This window comes from Sinocyclocheilus grahami, unplaced genomic scaffold (assembly GCF_001515645.1).
Source record: "Sinocyclocheilus grahami isolate Dianchi unplaced genomic scaffold, SAMN03320097.WGS_v1.1 scaffold1921.1, whole genome shotgun sequence".
NCBI classification, from domain to species: domain Eukaryota; kingdom Metazoa; phylum Chordata; class Actinopteri; order Cypriniformes; family Cyprinidae; genus Sinocyclocheilus; species Sinocyclocheilus grahami.
This window is the reverse complement of record NW_015507100.1, coordinates 141206-164056: the sequence shown is the minus strand read 5'-3', so window position 1 is coordinate 164056 and position 22851 is coordinate 141206. Positions and strand designations below refer to the sequence as shown.

At 34.3% G+C, this 22851-nt stretch overlaps 2 protein-coding genes across 2 annotated transcripts in view; both read right to left on the bottom strand.

The window, feature by feature from the left end:
* The window catches only part of gramd2b (GRAM domain containing 2B), a 9144-nt gene extending 7822 nt beyond the window's left edge, over positions 1-1322 (bottom strand). The window contains exon 1 of the mRNA XM_016259783.1: positions 1152-1322. Within this exon, the coding sequence (XP_016115269.1) occupies positions 1152-1267 (116 nt within the window). The 5' untranslated portion in view covers positions 1268-1322. The remainder of the gene's footprint in view (positions 1-1151) is intronic.
* A 7582-nt stretch (positions 1323-8904) lies between these two features.
* LOC107573340 (interleukin-6 receptor subunit beta) overlaps positions 8905-22851 on the bottom strand; it is an 18646-nt gene continuing 4699 nt past the window's right edge. The window contains exons 10-18 of the mRNA XM_016259780.1: positions 21229-21336; positions 20175-20283; positions 19875-20057; positions 18153-18251; positions 17940-18080; positions 13183-13323; positions 11702-11786; positions 11538-11619; positions 8905-9468 (exon numbers count right to left, since the gene is read on the bottom strand). Coding sequence (XP_016115266.1) covers positions 9244-9468; positions 11538-11619; positions 11702-11786; positions 13183-13323; positions 17940-18080; positions 18153-18251; positions 19875-20057; positions 20175-20283; positions 21229-21336 — 1173 coding nt within the window. The 3' untranslated portion in view covers positions 8905-9243. The remainder of the gene's footprint in view (positions 9469-11537; positions 11620-11701; positions 11787-13182; positions 13324-17939; positions 18081-18152; positions 18252-19874; positions 20058-20174; positions 20284-21228; positions 21337-22851) is intronic.

Sequence of the window (22851 nt, the reverse complement as noted above, 5' to 3'; positions counted from 1 at the left end):
TGAACAAATGACTCTCTAACCGATTCATTGTAATGAATCAGTCAAAAAGACTCACTAACAGTCTCAAACTCACAATCTGAATCAATCTAATGACTGCAGTGTGAACAGTGGAGTCTGACTCTTGAACAAATGACTCTCTAACCGATTCATTCTAAAGAATCAGTTAAAAAGACTCACAAACAATCTCAAACTCACAATCTGAATCAATCTAATGCCTACAGTGTGAACAGTGGAGTCTGATTCATGAACAAATGATTCTCCAACAGATTAATTGTAATGAATCAGTTAAAAAGACTCACAAACAGTCTCACACTCACAATTTGAATAAATCTAATGCCTACAGTGTGAACAGTGGGGTGTGATTCATGAACAAATGATTCTCCAACAGATTAATTGTAATGAATCAGTTAAAAAGACTCACAAACAGTCTCACACTCACAATTTGAATAAATCTAATGCCTACAGTGTGAACAGTGGGGTGTGATTCATGAACAAATGACTCTCTAACTGATTCACTGTAATAAATCAGTCAAAAAGAGTCTCAGTCTCAAACTCACAACATAAATGTCCCAAATGGTTTTTTTTCACAATGATTCCATAGAAGAACCATTTTTGGTTCACCAAAGAACCTTTCAGTGATCAGTTCATAAAATAATAATTTTTTTCTTAGTGTAAAGAACATTTTAAATAATCTAAGGAAACTTTTTCCTCTATAAAGAACATTAAAGGTTCCATGTACGTTAAAGGTTCTTCGAACCATCAGAGCCAAAAACCTTTATTTTTAAGAGTGTAGATGTAGATGAAACTAAAGGAAGATTTTGTGACGGTGGTTTGATTTGAATTATGAATCCAGCATTATTTATATATCTGTTGTCACTGACTGGCGGTTCACCATCATGTTCAGTGTTTGCCAAAAAACACAAGACAAAGTCCTTCTGCTCACATAAAGTCAACAAACCTTGTGCTCTGTTCCAACATGATATTACACAATATCTGGAAATATGGATTTTTAAAAATGAACTTGGATGCACAGCACACAGAATGACATTGTGCTTGATCCATGACAATAAAATGACGATCATGCATTTTGCGTTATTCTTGTGAAACATGCAGACTGAATGAGGGAAGATGATGATCATGCGTGATCTTACCGCAGTAACACACACTCGTTCATCTGCTGATGTGGAGGAACGGAGCACATCGGTCTCGCTGCATCGTTTCTGCTCCTGCACTGAACCGAGTCCTCAGAAACCAGATGTTTCTCCATCAGGATGACTGTGATCGTGAGCTTTGGATCCCATCAGAGTTTCTGAGACTCTTCGAGGAGCTTCTGACCCACAATCAGCTCCGAGTTAATCAGTGATTTTGCTGTTTTGCTGACTAATGCAGATTTACAGCTAAACAAAAACACACTGTGGTCAAGAGATGATCAAATACATCTCCAAAAATGACTAAATAAATGTAAAAAGCTATTTAATAACATATAGCAAAAGTTTGATAATAACTACTCATTGCGTATTATGTGCGGTTGTGTGTGCGGTGTTCCTTGTGTTAGGCATTCGACACATTAAAACAGAATATCCTATCATCTAAACTACTACATTTGAACTTTTCAGTAGATACAAAGAAATGGATTGAGTCTTATCTTACATCAAGCAAACAGTGTGCACCCAGATTAAAGCACATGTATCCTCTTTAAGAGATCGTTCCACAGGGGTTCCTCAGGGCTCGATCCTAGGACCCCTACTTTTCAGTTTGTACTTGCATGACTTTCCAGATGCTTGTCCTGATGTACATATTCAAATGTACGCAGATGACACTGTGATTTACGTACATGACAAAACAAAAGAACAGGTGGCACAAAAATTATGTAGAAAATTTTAGACTGGCTTACTCAGTGTTGTTTAGCATTAAATGTTCAGAAAAGTGCCTGTTTGTATTTTAACTTTTAACATTTGAAAAGCATGTTAAAAAAATAGTGTGTGCAGTGACACCTCAACTTAGAAGTTTTAACTTTCAGTAGAACCCATAAAAGTTTTTGGTAACACTTTATTTCGATAGTCCACTTTAAACATTCTATTAACAGTAAGTAACTTTGCAACTACATGTCAACTAGCAGCTAGTAGAGTATTAGTAGACTGTCAGCTTAATATCTTCTAACACTTTCTTTGTCAACTTATTCTACTAACCCTAAACCTACCCTAACAGTCTACTCTGAGAGTTAGTAGACATGTAGTTGCAAATTAATGAAAATTAGTTGACATGTAGTTACAAAGTTACTTATAGTTAATAGAATGTCTAAAGTGGACTATCGAAATAAATTGTGACCGAGTTTTTTTTGCATTCTTTGATCTTCTCTCATTTTACCTATTAAACATCTACTCTAAGACCTTTATATACCTTATATAAATGTGATTTAAAAGTATTTGACAAGAAACCTAACAGATATCATAACTTTTGATTATGAATTCAATCTTTTGACTGATGTTGTAATGCACACTTCTCTCTGCCAGAAACATGCGTGCGAGGCGCTTCAGTGCGTCACAGACGCGAACTGTCTGGTGTGTAGCTGTATTTATATGCCCAGTTTAATAAATAGTCAACTGCATAAATACTATTGCCATATTATGGTAATGTGAAGGAATGTCTGTATTAAAACACAGAACATTAATATACAATCTGTCATTGTTAAAATATATGAAATCTACTATAAAGTTTTGTCACCAATTACTCTGTCCTGCTGAGCGGCAAAATTAATTTCTAATTGGGAAATATTTTACTAATCAGGACTGATATGAATATGTTTATGTTAGAAAGAAGGAGAGAATACAATTAAAAAGGTGTTATTACAAATAAAATGTTGATGTGGAACTACTTTAAAGTGAGTTTAAGCAGTGCTCTGATTCCTCATAATAGCAAGTGATTTACAGCTAATTAATTATAATAAATTAATAATAATAAACACTAATTAAAATATATATAAAATATGTAATATAAATATAATTATTTATTAAATTTTTATTACAAGTTAAGTTAATTTTAAGTAAACGAAATGAAATGCATTTAAGTAAATTAGAGTTTTTGCTTCTTTGTTATGGATCTTAGGATGAATCTCTGTGTATATTCCTCATTTGTAAGTTAATTTGGATAAAATCATCTGCTAAATGAATAAATGTAAATGCAAATGTAGATATACTCACCTTAAACAGTTTATATATATATATATATATATAAAATACATATATTTAGTATATAAAATTATATATTTAGTATATAGTTTTTTTTTTTTTTTTTAAATACATTCATTTTAATTTTAGTTGATTATAAGTTTTAGTAATTTTGTCATTTTTATTATTTTTTCTTTTTTTGTATTTTCTTTCTCAGTTTTAGTTATTTTAGTACTTCAAGTTAAACTAAACGAAAACGAGAAATTCTGTTAGGTGAAATAAATTTTTTTAACGTCTTTTATATTCTGTTTGAGTACCTTTTTAACACACCCACACAATTATAATCACATCACAATTATAATTATATTTTCAGTTCAACTGGAAATGGCAAAAAAAAGTACAATTTTAAAGGTAGTAAACATTTTTTTTTTTGAAGCCTTGTCAACAGAATGAAAGCATATTAACAAAGAATGCATGATTTTATGCTTAAGTCGCACTGGGATTATAATATTGCTGTTTATTTTAATGAGGACGCGTTTGTTCTTAAGGTCCTAAAATGTAACTCTTATATCGGTAACACTTTACAATAAGGTTCATTAGTTAACATGCATTAAGCATGAACAATACTTCTACAGCATTTATTAATCTTAGTTAATTTCAGCATTTACTAATGCATTATTAAAATCAAAAGTTGTGCTTGTTAGCATTAATTAATGCACTGTGAATTAACATGAACTAACAATGAACGACTGTATTTTCATAAACTAACATTAACTAAGATGCATAAATACTGTAATAAATGTATTGTTCAACTGGAAATGGTAAAAAAAAGTACAATTTTAAAGGTAGTAAACATTTTTTTTTTTGAAGCCTTGTCAACAGAATGAAAGCATATTAACAAAGAATGCATGATTTTATGCTTAAGTCACACTGGGATTATAATATTGCTGTTTATTTTAATGAGGACGCGTTTGTTCTTAAGGTCCTAAAATGTAACTCTTATATCGGTAACACTTTACAATAAGGTTCATTAGTTAACATGCATTAAGCATGAACAATACTTCTACAGCATTTATTAATCTTAGTTAATTTCAGCATTTACTAATGCATTATTAAAATCAAAAGTTGTGCTTGTTAGCATTAATTAATGCACTGTGAATTAACATGAACTAACAATGAACGACTGTATTTTCATAAACTAACATTAACTAAGATGCATAAATACTGTAATAAATGTATTGTTCATTGTTTGTTCATGTTAGTTAATACATTAACTAATGGAACCTTATTGTAAAGTGATATCAATATTAAAATGAAAATATTACATATATTAAAAAAAGGAAAAATATGAGGGTGAAATATTAAAATTCCAATAAAAACACATTTTTGGCAAAATTCATGCTGTTTGCATTAACACAGCCGAAATTATCAAAAAAGCAAAAATTAAAAAGACCAAAATGTTCCTAAGGACACACAAGGGTTAAAGCAATAGTTCACCCAAAAATGACACATATATATATATTTTTTTTGAAAACTTGATTATTTAAATCAAATCAAATAGGTGAAAATATTTAACAATAAATTATGCCATGATTTTTTCAGTTTAAAAATCTAACCCGTTTCATTAATATACTGTATGACTGACAAATATGCATCACATTAAGCATATTAGTTCATGTTAAAACAGTTTAATTCAAATGCATGGAGATTTTATATGCAAATCAAATAAATCTATAATAGTAAAAAAGCAAAAAATATATATAGTAAAAAAAAAAGAATATCTTTCTATCTGTCTGTCTATATATTCATGCATATACTCCTCAAAGATAAAGATCCTAGCAGTTTTTTCCTTCAGGGAGCCATGCCCCGACTCCTGACGCTGAGCGACGGACTAACTAACTAGTTACACATAACTACCACTCATCTCAGAACACCATAGATCAGCGCTTACTTTACAGTCCTGTTCCACATGTATATGCTATAGTGATTACAATAAATGGGTAATAAGCAGGTACTAACCCTGACCCTATGCCTAAACCTTATATTAAGCACATGTACCATAAAATAACATGCAACTATTATTTTAGTATTGTTTAGTATTTCGTTTTTTTTTTTTTTTTAAATACATTCATTTTAATTTTAGTTGATTATAAGTTTTAGTAATTTTGTCATTTTTATTATTTTTTCTTTTTTTGTATTTTCTTTCTCAGTTTTAGTTATTTTAGTACTTCAAGTTAAACTAAACGAAAACGAGAAATTTTGTTAGGTGAAATAAAAAATGTTAACGTTTTTTATATTCTGTTTCAGTACATTTTTATTTTATTTCAAGTAATAAATGTTTTTTTTGTATGATTTTAGCTTCATTTTTCATTAGTTTTTGCTGAGGTGATTTATGATTTCAAATAAGACCAAAGCATTAAAATAATAAAAACAAGATATTTCTTACTTTAATTCAAGAACCAGGATTCCTGCCGTCTTGGAAAACCTGGATATTTGAGAAAACCTGTTTTTAAAAGTGTGGATTTGAATTATAAACCTGGCAAAAAAAAGTCATGGAAATGAATAAAATCTTCAAACACAGTGAGCATTTTTATAATGAATGGACATTTTCTAGATATGTCAAGCTCTTATGTATTTAATGGGTTTGAAATGTTGAGTAAATCAGGAACAGCTGGTCAGACGTGATTCCTGACCAACATTCAGCTCTTAAATCTTCAGGAATCCTGAACATCTATTATTTTAATTATAAGTAACTAAAACGATTACTTTAATCTCTGGACACTCCTAGTTTCTGAAAACTGAAATAAGTTTAACATTAGTTAATGCATTAACCAACATCAACTAACAATAAACGATACATTTAATAATAATAATAATAATAATAATAATATCCACACTTTATTTTAAGGTCCAATTCTCATTATTAACAAACTATTACCTCTGCCTTAAAATCTCCTAATTTGCTGCTTATTATTAGTTAGTAAGGTCGTTATGTTCAGGTATTAGTGTGGATTAAGAGATCTAAAGTAAACTTTAATGCTAGTGATATGCCTTCTAATAAACAACTAGTTATTAGTGAGAACTGGTCCTTAAAATAAAGAGTTACCAATGATATTAAAAGATAAAACATTTGATTGTACTGATATTTTTGCTTGTTAGTTCATGTTAACTGATGGAGTTACCAAGCCAGTGTTATTTTAGTATCATTGAGAGATACTATATTATAGTTTGTCAATATTTAGAATCTATATTTTCTGCTTTTGTGGTAATTTTAGTTAAAGTTTTAGTAATTCTGTTGCGTATATTTATCATGCTTCATTTTTCATTAGTTTTTGCTGAGGTGATTTATGATTTCAAATAAGACCAAAGCATTAAAATAATAAAAACAAGATATTTCTTACTTTAATTCAAGAACCAGGATTCCTGCCGTCTTGGAAAACCTGGATATTTGAGAAAACCTGTTTTTAAAAGTGTGGATTTGAATTATAAACCTGGCAAAAAAAAGTCATGGAAATGAATAAAATCTTCAAACACAGTGAGCATTTTTATAATGAATGGACATTTTCTAGATATGTCAAGCTCTTATGTATTTAATGGGTTTGAAATGTTGAGTAAATCAGGAACAGCTGGTCAGACGTGATTCCTGACCAACATTCAGCTCTTAAATCTTCAGGAATCCTGAACATCTATTATTTTAATTATAAGTAACTAAAACGATTACTTTAATCTCTGGACACTCCTAGTTTCTGAAAACTGAAATAAGTTTAACATTAGTTAATGCATTAACCAACATCAACTAACAATAAACGATACATTTAATAATAATAATAATAATAATAATAATATCCACACTTTATTTTAAGGTCCAATTCTCATTATTAACAAACTATTACCTCTGCCTTAAAATCTCCTAATTTGCTGCTTATTATTAGTTAGTAAGGTCGTTATGTTCAGGTATTAGTGTGGATTAAGAGATCTAAAGTAAACTTTAATGCTAGTGATATGCCTTCTAATAAACAACTAGTTATTAGTGAGAACTGGTCCTTAAAATAAAGAGTTACCAATGATATTAAAAGATAAAACATTTGATTGTACTGATATTTTTGCTTGTTAGTTCATGTTAACTGATGGAGTTACCAAGCCAGTGTTATTTTAGTATCATTGAGAGATACTATATTATAGTTTGTCAATATTTAGAATCTATATTTTCTGCTTTTGTGGTAATTTTAGTTAAAGTTTTAGTAATTCTGTTGCGTATATTTATCATATATATATGACGCATACATAAAACGTTAATCAGAGGACAGAAAAGTGCAGAAAAAGTCATCAAAATATTATATATTAATACTTTTTTCTGCTTTCACTGACATGCCAGTTTCAAAAAACTACAAAAAAAATTCAGGATTTTAACCCTTTAAACGCCAGTTTGTTTACATCATTTGACTTTTCTTTTTTTTACCTTTTTCATTTTTAATTTATTTACATTTTTTCAGTTTTAGTTATGTTTGTATTTCAGGTTAAACTGAGTTGACTTAAGTTTAGGTTAAATTGGGTTAAATGAGGTTAAATTAAGTTTTTATATTTTATTTTATTTCAAGTAATAAAATATTTTATTGGTTTTAGTTTTTGTAAAGGTGATTTGTGATTTAAAATACAAACTGTTTAAAATCCCAGATATTTTAATGAAAAAACAAACACAAAAAGTGAATTCTTTTCCATGTACTACATGCTAAACAGATTTTTTTGGATTATTACAGTCTTGGATGAGTCAATTAAAAACAACATTATTTTTATGCATTATTAATTTTTGTGCATTCACACCCAACACAGACTCTGATATCCATACCAACACACCCACACAATTATAATCACATCACAATTATAATTATATTTTCAGTTCAACTGGAAATGGTAAAAAAAAGTACAATTTTAAAGGTAGTAAACATTTTTTTTTTTGAAGCCTTGTCAACAGAATGAAAGCATATTAACAAAGAATGCATGATTTTATGCTTAAGTCGCACTGGGATTATAATATTGCTGTTTATTTTAATGAGGACGCGTTTGTTCTTAAGGTCCTAAAATGTAACTCTTATATCGGTAACACTTTACAATAAGGTTCATTAGTTAACATGCATTAAGCATGAACAATACTTCTACAGCATTTATTAATCTTAGTTAATTTCAGCATTTACTAATGCATTATTAAAATCAAAAGTTGTGCTTGTTAGCATTAATTAATGCACTGTGAATTAACATGAACTAACAATGAACGACTGTATTTTCATAAACTAACATTAACTAAGATGCATAAATACTGTAATAAATGTATTGTTCATTGTTTGTTCATGTTAGTTAATACATTAACTAATGGAACCTTATTGTAAAGTGATATCAATATTAAAATGAAAATATTACATATATTAAAAAAAGGAAAAATATGAGGGTGAAATATTAAAATTCCAATAAAAACACATTTTTGGCGAAATTCATGCTGTTTGCATTAACACAGCCGAAATTATCAAAAAAGCAAAAATTAAAAAGACCAAAATGTTCCTAAGGACACACAAGGGTTAAAGCAATAGTTCACCCAAAAATGAATATTTCCTAAAATGTGCTCACTCTCAGGTTATTCAAGATCAGGATGAGTTTGTTTCTTCGTCAGGTTTGTAGAAATGTAGCATTGCAGCAGTGTCTCACTGCAAGTGAATGGGTGCCGTCAGAACGAGAGCTGATAAAAACATCACAATAATCCACAGCACTCCAGTCCATCAGTTAACATCTGGAGAATATATTTTACAGAAGCGTTTTGACAATATAATTTCATAGACAATTTTACAAAAAGTATTTTTGACACCTAATGGTTTTCCCCGAGTCGAAAACGACCCGAACACAAAACGTGTTACAGTATATCACTTAAAAAAAAACATGTAACAAATCAGAAAAAGTGTATTTTGAGGCTCTTAAAGCATTTTCAAAGTCTCATCCCTTTACTAAAAAACATGCATTTTTAAAAAAAGTTTTTTAAGAATGTAGAAACCGCAGGCGAGTCATTCTGAGACGCTCGCATGAGCTCAATTCATCCAGTCTGAACATAGCCTGAGCTCTCGGGTATTAAGGGTAAATCTACGTACTCCGGCAGACTGGAGGGAGCGAGAGCCGTATCTTCAGCGCTCGCACAGATCTTCAGTGGAAGCACGTCTTCATGATCGGATACCAAAGACACGCGGTGCTCCAGCTGTATGATGCTCTTCTCCGGCGGGAACACACGCTCCAGCTTCAGCGTGCAGATCGAGCCGCTGCCCTGTTTGCATTGAGCAAGAAAGCACGTTAAGATGAATTAACCCCTTAAAGCCCACCCCCCATTTTTGGACATAGACGTGAAAGTGCACTATCCAAATTTGAATTATCATAATTCATGATGAAAACTTTGGAATACAGACCTAAGCTTGGACTCCTTTTAAGAAGACAATCTGCAGATTACTCCAGAAGTGGAATCATTTCAAAATATTAAAGTATCAAAAAGTTATAGAAGTTTAAATTTACTGTAAAGAAAATGCACTGTACCGCTTTATTTTTAATTTTTGTATAAAGTAAATATTTTGCTAAATATTTTTGAATCCAAAATTGATATAAAATTACAGCCTTGTGTCTAAATAAGTTATGTTTCAAATTTGAAGTTGATATTAAAAAAAATTGAGGTTCCTGTGAGATTTTATTTTGGGCGTTATACCACAAACAGCCACCGGGTGCCACCCAAGCTCTGTAGAATTTAATAAATGTCTAAATATCTCTGTCAATATTACTTCTATCGAAACATAACGACCAAATATGGAATCTTGAGACTCAGACCTTTCCAAATATATCTATTTTGTCAAAATTCTAAAAAGAGCGTAATGCATTTTGTAATGTGACACTCGACTCCGCCCACTAAGTGGGAGGAGACCGCTAAAAGATTTTAAAGTACCATTTCCATGGTAACGCAATGTCCGATTTAAAAATGGTGAATTCTGAGGCTTTAAGCTTTCAAATGAAATATAATTTATGATGATTACTAAAATATGTGATCTCGTTTGTGTGTCAAAACGAGAGCGCCATTGGGCCCACCTGTGGGCCGGTGGCACTTAAGGGGTTAAAAATGCTTTCGGGCCATTTTTGAGTATCATTTGGTGTCAAAATCTACTAAATATCTATCCAATTATATTAGCGTTAATACACTTTTATACAATATTTTTTCACATTTTCCCCATAACTCACACACTTGAATTTGGGTGATAAACATGAATAATTACATCTATTGACGAACCATCGCAGAATAATATATTCATCACTTTTCTTCATCTGAAGGTGAATTTTTATGCAAGTAAAACTAATGCATTTTTCAGAGTAATATATAGAAATAAATATGTAGGTTTCGTGAATTTGGACTGTTTTTGAGCAATTATGAGTTATACACTGCCGTTCATTCTAATAATATTTCACTATTTTACTGTATTTTTAATCAAATAAATGCAGCCTTGCTGAACAGAAGAGACTTCTTTAAAACAAATTACAAATCGTACTGATCCCAAACTTTTGAACGGCAGTGTGAATTCAAATAAATGTAATTAAATTCCATTAATTCCAATGTGTTAATACAGATCATTCTCAGATCATATGCTCTTATAAATTTCATACAATGATATATTTAAAAACAATTCTCATAAACATTGAAAAATATATATTTTAGTGTTTTTCCCCCCATGTGCAATTTCAAAGAATTTCTAATTTTTTAATTAATAAAAAAGGGGCAAATGCAGTTATAACATTCAAATAATGTTAAAAACTCACTAATAAGAAGCTGCTGATCTGATACTACATGGCTTTAGTTTAAGTTACGACTGCATTATAATATATGTGTCCCTGCAGCACAAAAGCAGTGTTAAGTCGCTGGGGGATATTTGTAGCAATAGCCAACAATACATTGTATGGCTCACAATTATACATTTCTCTTTTATGCCAAAAATCATTAGGATATTAAGTAAAGATCATGTTCCATGAAGATATTTTGTACATTTCCTACCGTAAATATATCAAAACTTCAGGTTTGATTAGTAATATGCATTGCTAAGAACTTCATTTGAACAACTTTAAAGATGATTTTCTCAATATTTAGATTTTTTTGCACCCTCAGATTCCAGATTTTCAAATATTGTTCTATCCTAACAAACCATACATCAATGGAAAGATTATTTATTCAGCTTTCAGATGATGCATTAATCTCAATTTCGAAAAATTGGACCCTTATGACTGGTTTTGTGCTCCAGGGTCACATATAACGATTCTTCAGATCCAAAGCAAGTGAAAACAGTGCACAGATGAACCGACTCTGACCTGAAGATGTGGCTCGAGGAGCCAGCGTCCGATCAGACTGTACCTCGGATTGGCGATGAAGGGGAAGAAATATTCCCTGCACCTGTGTGTAAAGTCATGACGGAGTTATTAACGGAGCCAAATCAAGACAACGTGATTGGTTTTTCCATGAGTTCAGTGCTTACATGGTCCTCGTCAAAACAGAGAACATCCCCAAAACGAGAAGCAGGAGAAGCACTGGAACAGCAAACCTCAGCATCTCATCATAATCTGGAAAATCAAGAAGCACTTCAGCATCAGCATCCGTTGTTTCTTTTGTAACGTTTATATTAATTACTATCTTTTTACTGAAAGCAAGGAGACAGTTGAGATTACGTTATACAGCGATTACAGTCTCTAACAAACACTCTTAAACATTATATACCATGCATATCACAGCTTTATTGCTGTATTGATGTTGCATTTGTGCTCGATCAGTATGGAGAACCAAACCTGGAGAAATGAAAAAAAAATAAATAAATAAATGCAATAATAGGAAAATAAATGACTTGATAAAACAAATATGATTAATTTGTAATTAAATTTAGCACTGAATTAATTTTTGTATTACTTTTTTAATTTATTAATTATTTTCTGTATTTATTTTTAACTATTTTTATTCTTTTTCAATGTATTTATTTATTTTATTTATTTATTTTTAAATAAATATTTATTTTGTTTTATTTCTTTATTCATTCATTCATTAATTCATGAATTTTTTGTATTTATTTTTAACTATTTTCTTATTTATTTTACTTTTTCAATGTATATATTTATTTTATTGTTTTATTCATCAATTTTTTGTATTAATTTTTAAACTATTTTAATTATTTTTTTATGTATTTATTTATGTTATTGTTTTATTTATTTATTTTATTGTTTTATTTGTTTATTCATTAATTAATTCATGAATTCTTTAAAAAACATTTTTATTATTTTTCAATGTATTTATTTATTTTATTGTTTTATTTATTTATTCATCAATTTTTTGTATACATTTTTAACTATTTTTATTTCTTTTTTAATGTATTTATTTCTGTTATTGTTTTATTTATTTATTCATTAATTCATTCATAAATTTTTTTTGTATTTATTTTAAACAATGTTTATCCTAATTCATATGTATTTATTAATTTTATTGTTTTATGAATTTTGTTTTAAATAAATAAAATAAAATAAATAAATTTTATTTGATTGTTTTATTCATTTATCCATTAATTGTTGTATAAATTTTTTAACTTTTTAAATTTTTTTATGTATTTATTTATTTTGTTTTAAATAAATAAACAAACAAAATACATATTTATTTTATTGTTTTATTTATTTCATTTTTTGTATTTATTTATTCCCACATGTATTTATTTCCATATTTATTTATTTTTACTTTTCTGCCTGCAGGATGAAAATGAGGAAATAAAAATAAATGGAAATAAATAATTTAATTAAAGAATAAAAATAAAATAAAAAATACTTAATTGAATCATAAATACACAGGGGAAAATTATTCAAATTCAAAATAAATTTGTATTTGTTTTATCAAGTAATTTATTTTCCTATAATTACATTAACCCATTAATTTCTTCTTAATTCCTGCAGGTTTGCTCCTCCACACACCAGCACATCTTACCCAGAAGCAGCGTGCTGACGTCCAGACTGGCCTTCGAGAAGTCCCCGGATGTGGTTTCTCCGTGAATGTGGATCGAGTATCTCGTGTTCGGACGGAGCCGGAGGAACGAGTGCTGCTGTTTGTCAGGAAAGACTGTGAGAGCTGAGGACACAGAGTGAGAGTGAACTACAGACTATAGTACACTAGATAATCTCAGGTGATTATGTGCTTTATTCAGAGTTAAACCTGTCTAATATGAGTTTAAATATCATTTTGTGTGACCTTATAGCCAAACTGAAAGCAACAACATACAAGTTAGTTTACCCCAGATCTTGGAAATAAATTAAAGCAAAGATGTGCGTTAAAACTGTGAACTCACTGCGTGCGAACCAACGAGTGTATTCCATAACAAAGACGGTATCAGTCACGCAGTATGTACATTTAATGATGTTAAAAAGCTTTAATATTTATGAATTAGATAATAAACGTATATCCCTTTCGTTGCGAGTGCAGTGCGCTTCCAGAGAGGCTCCGCCCACACACGCTTCTGATTGGCTGAGATATTTGAATAATTCTGTCGTGTCTGGTGTGGACACACACGCCGCTTTATCGCTGTGTACTTATGCACTGTGCACTTACGCACTGTGCACTTACGCACTTACGCACTTACGCACTGTGCACTTACGCACTTACGCACTGTGCACTTACGCACTTACGCACTGTGCACTTACGCACTGTGCACTTACACACTGTGCACTTACGCACTATGTACTTACGCACTGTGCACTTACGCACTGTGCACTTACGTTGCGAGTGCAGTGCGCTTCCAGAGAGGCTCCGCCCACACACGCTTCTGATTGGCTGAGATATTTGAATAATTCTGTTGTGTCTGGTGTGGACACACACGCCGCATTATCGCTTGACGGAGGGCGTTTCTGAAGCTTGGTGCTGATGAGACCGTCATAGTGACAACAGCCAATCACATTAGTCTTCTGGTGTAGCATGAATGCGATTGGCTAGTGTCTGCGCTAGGGTATTTGCATAAGGCGATCTGATTGGCTGACGCCTGCTTTGGTGCTTGAAAAGTTGAGAAGTTTTCAAAGTTTTCAACTTCTGCCGCGATCGACGGACCCACAATTCATTTCGCCAACGCTTGACGTCACTCCATTCAAAGTAAACGAGAGGCATTGACGCTGACGGGGCGTCAAATTGCTTGTCGCTGGAATCTTGTCCCGTCGCGTGTAGTTAGTTAGGACACGGTGTGAGAAGCTGCGTCCCAAATGACGCACTATACACTGTGCACTTATACACTGTGCACTCTGTACTTACGCACTGTGCACTTGTGTACTTACGCACTGTGCACTTACGCACTGTGCACTTATGCACTGTGTACTATGTACTTACGCACTGTGTACTATGTACTTAGGCACTTTGCACTTACGCACTGTGCACTATGTACCTGTGCACTTACGCACTGTGTACTATGTACTTACGCACTGTGCACTTACGCACTGTGCACTATGTACTTACGCACTGTGCACTTACACACTGTGTACTATGTACTTACGCACTGTGCACTTATGCACTGTGTACTTACGCACTATGTACTTACGCACTGTGCACTTACGCACTGTGCACTTACGCATTGTGCACTTATGCACTGTGTACTTATCCACCACTGTGCACTTACGCACTGTGTACTTACGCACTATGTACTTAAGCACCGTGCACTTACGCACTGTGCACTTACGCACTGTGCACTTACGCACTATGTACTTACGCACTGTGCACTTACGCACTATGTACTTACGCACTGTGCACTTACGCACTATGTACTTACGCACTGTGCACTTACGCACTATGTACTTACGCACTGTGCACTTACGCACTATGTACTTACGCACTGTGCACTTACGCACTATGTACTTACGCACTGTGCACTTACGCACTATGTACTTACGCACTGTGCACTTACGCACTATGTACTTACGCACTGTGCACTTACGCACTATGTACTTACGCACTGTGCACTTACGCACTATGTACTTACGCACTGTGCACTTACGCACTATGTACTTACGCACTGTGCACTTACGCACTATGTACTTACGCACTGTGCACTTACGCACTATGTACTTACGCACTGTGCACTTACGCACTATGTACTTACGCACTGTGCACTTACGCACTATGTACTTACGCACTGTGCACTTACGCACTATGTACTTACGCACTGTGCACTTACGCACTATGTACTTACGCACTGTGCACTTACGCACTATGTACTTACGCACTGTGCACTTACGCACTATGTACTTACGCACTGTGCACTTACGCACTATGTACTTACGCACTGTGCACTTACGCACTATGTACTTACGCACTGTGCACTTACGCACTATGTACTTACGCACTGTGCACTTACGCACTATGTACTTACGCACTGTGCACTTACGCACTATGTACTTACGCACTGTGCACTTACGCACTATGTACTTACGCACTGTGCACTTACGCACTATGTACTTACGCACTGTGCACTTACGCACTATGTACTTACGCACTGTGCACTTACGCACTATGTACTTACGCACTGTGCACTTACGCACTATGTACTTACGCACTGTGCACTTACGCACTATGTACTTACGCACTGTGCACTTACGCACTATGTACTTACGCACTGTGCACTTACGCACTATGTACTTACGCACTGTGCACTTACGCACTATGTACTTACGCACTGTGCACTTACGCACTATGTACTTACGCACTGTGCACTTACGCACTATGTACTTACGCACTGTGCACTTACGCACTATGTACTTACGCACTGTGCACTTACGCACTATGTACTTACGCACTGTGCACTTACGCACTATGTACTTACGCACTGTGCACTTACGCACTATGTACTTACGCACTGTGCACTTACGCACTATGTACTTACGCACTGTGCACTTACGCACTATGTACTTACGCACTGTGCACTTACGCACTATGTACTTACGCACTGTGCACTTACGCACTATGTACTTACGCACTGTGCACTTACGCACTATGTACTTACGCACTGTGCACTTACGCACTATGTACTTACGCACTGTGCACTTACGCACTATGTACTTACGCACTGTGCACTTACGCACTATGTACTTACGCACTGTGCACTTACGCACTATGTACTTACGCACTGTGCACTTACGCACTATGTACTTACGCACTGTGCACTTACGCACTATGTACTTACGCACTGTGCACTTACGCACTATGTACTTACGCACTGTGCACTTACGCACTATGTACTTACGCACTGTGCACTTACGCACTATGTACTTACGCACTGTGCACTTACGCACTATGTACTTACGCACTGTGCACTTACGCACTATGTACTTACGCACTGTGCACTTACGCACTATGTACTTACGCACTGTGCACTTACGCACTATGTACTTACGCACTGTGCACTTACGCACTATGTACTTACGCACTGTGCACTTACGCACTATGTACTTACGCACTGTGCACTTACGCACTATGTACTTACGCACTGTGCACTTACGCACTATGTACTTACGCACTGTGCACTTACGCACTATGTACTTACGCACTGTGCACTTACGCACTATGTACTTACGCACTGTGCACTTACGCACTATGTACTTACGCACTGTGCACTTACGCACTATGTACTTACGCACTGTGCACTTACGCACTATGTACTTACGCACTGTGCACTTACGCACTATGTACTTACGCACTGTGCACTTACGCACTATGTACTTACGCACTGTGCACTTACGCACTATGTACTTACGCACTGTGCACTTACGCACTATGTACTTACGCACTGTGCACTTACGCACTATGTACTTACGCACTGTGCACTTACGCACTATGTACTTACGCACTGTGCACTTACGCACTATGTACTTACGCACTGTGCACTTACGCACTATGTACTTACGCACTGTGCACTTACGCACTATGTACTTACGCACTGTGCACTTACGCACTATGTACTTACGCACTGTGCACTTACGCACTATGTACTTACGCACTGTGCACTTACGCACTATGTACTTACGCACTGTGCACTTACGCACTATGTACTTACGCACTGTGCACTTACGCACTATGTACTTACGCACTGTGCACTTACGCACTATGTACTTACGCACTGTGCACTTACGCACTATGTACTTACGCACTGTGCACTTACGCACTATGTACTTACGCACTGTGCACTTACGCACTATGTACTTACGCACTGTGCACTTACGCACTATGTACTTACGCACTGTGCACTTACGCACTATGTACTTACGCACTGTGCACTTACGCACTATGTACTTACGCACTGTGCACTTACGCACTATGTACTTACGCACTGTGCACTTACGCACTATGTACTTACGCACTGTGCACTTACGCACTGTGCACTTATGCACTGTGTACTCAAGGGTCTGGTAGCCCCTCCCCCTTCACTACGTAATCAAAGCTGCGACAGTCGAGTGCATGACGTGTCCAACATTCCACACTTCGTTTTTTCGGTTAAGTGCATCATCCGGGTATTTAGAGTGCACTTTTTCTTTTAGGAATTTTCAGTGTGAATGCACTACTCTCACTGTTTATACTACAAAATGTCATAGAAGCGTGCATAAGTAAGCGATTTGAGACACACCTAGAGATTCGACACGCACACAGCACGTTCACACACACACACTCACACACACTCACACACACTCACACTCACACACACACCACTGACTCACTCCGAGTCTCAAGCGGCCCGTTCAACACGAGTCGGTACCGAAGCACGCTAACGCTGGGCGTGGCCTCCTGCCAGATCCACTGCACCGCCACAGACGAGCTCGTCACGTTCACCAGACGGAACCGGACCAGATCCAGCAGAGCTGAAGTACAGAACACAGATCAGAGCATCTGACAGCGCTTTGTGAAGCTTGGGCATTTTCATCTTCATTTACCGCCGTGTTGTAGATCCGCAGAGATGGAGGCCGGCGGCCCGCAGAGAGACTCGTAGACGGGGAACACGCTGATGACGTACTTCTGCTGCGCTGCAATGCCTTCCAGCAGCAAACGATTTCACATTGACACACTCTTTTATATCACTTGCATACAGATTCATGTGACCCAGAACCACAAAACCAGTCTTAAGTGTCAATTGTTCAAAAAAGCTGAATAAATAAGCTTTCCATTGATGTATGGTTTGTTAGGAGAGGACAATATTTGAAAATCTGGAATCTGAGGGTGCAAAAAAATCTAAATATTGAGAAAATCATCTTTAAAGTTGTCCAAATGAAGTTCTTAGCAATGCATATTACTAATCAAACATTAAGTTTTGATATATTTACGGTAGGAGATTTACAAAATATCTTCATGGAACATGATCTTTACTTAATATCCTAATGATTTTTGGCATAAAAGAGAAATGTATAATTGTGACCCATACAATGTATTGTTGGCTATTGCTACAAATATCCCCCAGCGACTTAACACTGCTTTTGTGCTGCAGTATTCTAATCATTATTTTTACTGATTCTCATTAGATTTTCATTGCTTTCGGACGAATCTTGTAAGATGAAAGTTGCTTGGGATAGAAGCATCTGCTGTAGGAATAAATGCACTTTAATACTGTTTTACTTTATTACACGGAACAAAAATACAGTAATACAAAAATGTTTAAATCAGCAGAAAGGCAGCACAATGGTATAAATATAAAAGTATAAATAATTTAAATGACATTAAAGAGAATCTGGAGAGACGTCAGGTTATTTGTCATGAAAATCATGTCACAATGTTAAAAACCGTAATGCTCTGAAATAAATACATAATTCTTATTAATGTAATGTATAAGCAATAAAAATAGCTTATTTCGATTTTTAGATTAAATACAAAAAAAAAATAATCACACTATGAAAACAAAACAAAAAACATTAAAAAAGCAAACATGACAACATGTGATTTTTAAAACTGTATTTAACACATTATTAATTTTTTAAAAATTAGTTTTTTACAAAATGTCTTATATTACACAATTTTTAGATTTTAATTTTTTAGATTTATTTACAAATTTTGTGTGTGTGTGTGTTTTCCTGATGCTCAAACAGTAAAAGCATGGCGCTCGCAACACTAAGAGCACGGGTTCAAGTCCAGCAAAATGCACGTGCTTCTAATGCAGTTCGGAGGGACATGAGGTTATCTGTCAAAAATCGTAATGCTCTAAAAGAAATACCTAACTCTTATAAATGTAATGTATAAGCAATACAATAAAATTGCTTATATAAATAAATAAAATTGCTTATTTATTCAAACTTTACACAAAAAAACTAACAAACATGAGAACATGATTTTTTAAAAACGCATTTAACACTGTATTAATTATTTATAACTTTTATAAAGTTTTATAAACAGCATTTTAAATTTAACATTTTCATTTAATTTAATTATTTTATTAAATTTATTTTTATTAAAAAAAAATTTTAAATTTTTTTTATTCTATTCTATTCTATTCTATTTTATGCAATGCAATGCAATGCGATGCCTGAAGCTCAAACACTAAAGCATGACGGTTGGAAAGCCATGTGTTCGACTCCCATTAGGTTTGGGTTAGGATATGATCCAGACATGTTTTGTGAGCTTCACTCATGAATACTGTCACACGTCACATGTATTCTGTGTAATCAGACCTGGCAGAGAGACTGTAAAGGTGGATCCGGTGACTCGTTCCCAGCGTCTGTGCTCGCGCTCGGTCGCGGCGCTCCATTCGATGGCGAACTCGCTGACGTTTACCGCGGTGAACTCGTGTTCCCAGCAGATCCGCAGTGAAGGCCCGTCAGGATAAACCCAGAGACTCTTCAGCGCCGGCACATCTGACGGAAAACACGACGCATTCAACAACACAAGAACTAGAATCAAAACCGTAGCTGTGACTCTTAATCTCTCAATTCTATTCTACTGAGAAAAGACTGTTCATGAGAAATGAGTACCGTGAGTCCGAGACGCGTCGAGCGTGAGCCGGCGGTGCGGTGAGCATCCCACGCTGTTAAAGGCACAAACAGAGAGCTCGTACTCCTCTGACCTTACAGGAACAACTACCTACAGACACAAACACCACTCATTTATCCAGCCGCAGTCAGAAACTCTGATGATGATTTCTTATTCAGAATGACTCACTTGTAAATGCTTTTCTAACAATGCTGATGAATGTTTGATTTGATAAAAATCATAAAATAAAATAAAAACACCCACACAATGAAAATATATTTAACCAATTTCTAACTATATATCTATTATATTGTGTATATATATTTCTAAATTATTATTATTATTATTTATATATTAATTCATACATTAATTGTGTATGAATTAGTATGAATTAATGAAAAAGTAAATAATAAAAATAAAATAATTAAATTAAATTAAAATAATAAAATAAAATAAAAACATCCACACAATGAAAATTTATATATTTCTAAATACCAAATTATTATTAATAATTTATGTATGAATTCTAACAGGCGGACATTTCTTTACTTAATCAAAAGTAAATAATAAAATAAACTAAAACAATAAAATGAAATAATAAAAAACATTAAATGAAAATATATTTAAGCCATTTCTGACAGGTAGACATTTCTTCACTTAATCAAAAATAAATATTAAAATAAAATAAATTAAAAACACCCACACAATGAAAATGTATTTAACCAATTTCTGACATTTCTAACTTTATAAATGATTATATTTTGTATATATTTCTAAATACTAAATTATTATTATGTGTATATTAATTCATACATGAATTGCATATGAATTCTAACAGGCAGAAATTTCTTCACTTAATCAAAAGTAAATAATAAAATAAAAAATGTACTAAAATCATAAAATAAATAAAATAAAAGGAAATAAAAACAGCCACACAATGAAATTGTACTTAACCAATTTCTGACATTTCTAACCTAATTCTGACATTTCTAACCTAATTCTAACAGGTAGACATTTAATCACTTCATCAAAAAAATGAAATAAAACAAACTCTACCTTGAGATGAGCGGTGTGGAAGGTTATCTTCAGAGAGGGCTGTTTGATGGGCATGTAGGACACTTCATATCCTTGAATGAGCCCTCGAGCGTCTGTGACATCCAGAGCCTTCAGAAACACACACCACTGAAGATCTGCAGCACGAGAGAGAAAACACACACACACACTCACTCACACACTCGCACACACACACGCACACGCACACGCACACACACTCACACACTCGCACACACACACTCTCACACACACACGCACACACACGCTCGCACTCACACACAGTCTCACACACACACGCTCCCACACACACGCACACACACTCGCACACACACACTCTCACACACACACGCACACACACGCTCGCACTCACACACAGTCTCACACACACACGCTCCCACACACACACACACACGTGCACACACACTCGCTCACACACACACTCTCTCTCACACACACACTCACACACTCTCTCTCACACACACACACGCACACACACGCTCGCACTCACACACAGTCTCACACACACACGCTCCCACACACACACACACACGTGCACACACACTCGCTCACACACACACTCTATCTCACACACACTCACACTCTCTCACACGCTCTCACGCACACGCTCACACACTCACACGCTCACACTCTCTCTCACACACACACACTCACACACTCACTCTCACACACACACACGCACACACTCTCTCTCTCACCCACGCGCACACACACACACACACACACACACACACACACACACACACACGTGCTATATTACCTTCCAGAGAAGCACCAGCTGCCGAACCCTGGCGTTTTCATCTGAATCCACATAATAACTGAGAGAGAGAGCAGCAGTCGGCACTGCAAACACACATGAAAGATGACTTTCACACTGATGCAGAACATGACAGCAGAAATACAGCGGCAGCCAAACACAGTGTTGGGGAAAGTTACTTTTAAAAGTAATGCATTACAATATTGCGTTACTCCATAAAAAAGTAACTAATTACGGTATTTAGTCACTTTTTATGGAAAGTAATGCGCTACATTACTTTTGCGTTACTTTTTAAATCTGGACAGGGCTTGCTTGTTTGTTTTTAAAATAAAAAGTTATATTTTTGGCAAATATAAAAGCCTTTTCACACCAAAAGTGAAATGAATAAGCCTCAGGCTGAAGGGAAAGTACATTTACGTCCGTACAGTAGAATGCAGAAGAAGACATTTCAACACACTTGAAAAAGACACAAATGTTTGTCTTATTAGTACGCTTGAACTGGATTTCGAAGGTCAGAAGCAAATAGAATGGGATTAAATACATAAAGGATATTTGTGTTGTTTAACATTTAATTATTGCAGGTTTGCGTCATATTCTGAGTTGCATTATTTTTATTCATTTTGAGGAATACTGAATCTGTGTTTTTTTTGTGAGATGAATTAATGCATATTCATATCTATTTTAGAACTACAGTAACATCTTCTGATTTCTCTCAACATGGCGACACCAGAGCTGTCAATCAATAAATTGGGAAAAAAAAAAGTAACTTGCGTCACTTATTTGAAAAAGTAACTCAGATATTCTCTTGTAAATTAAAAAGTAATGCGTTACTTTACTAGTTACTTGAAAAA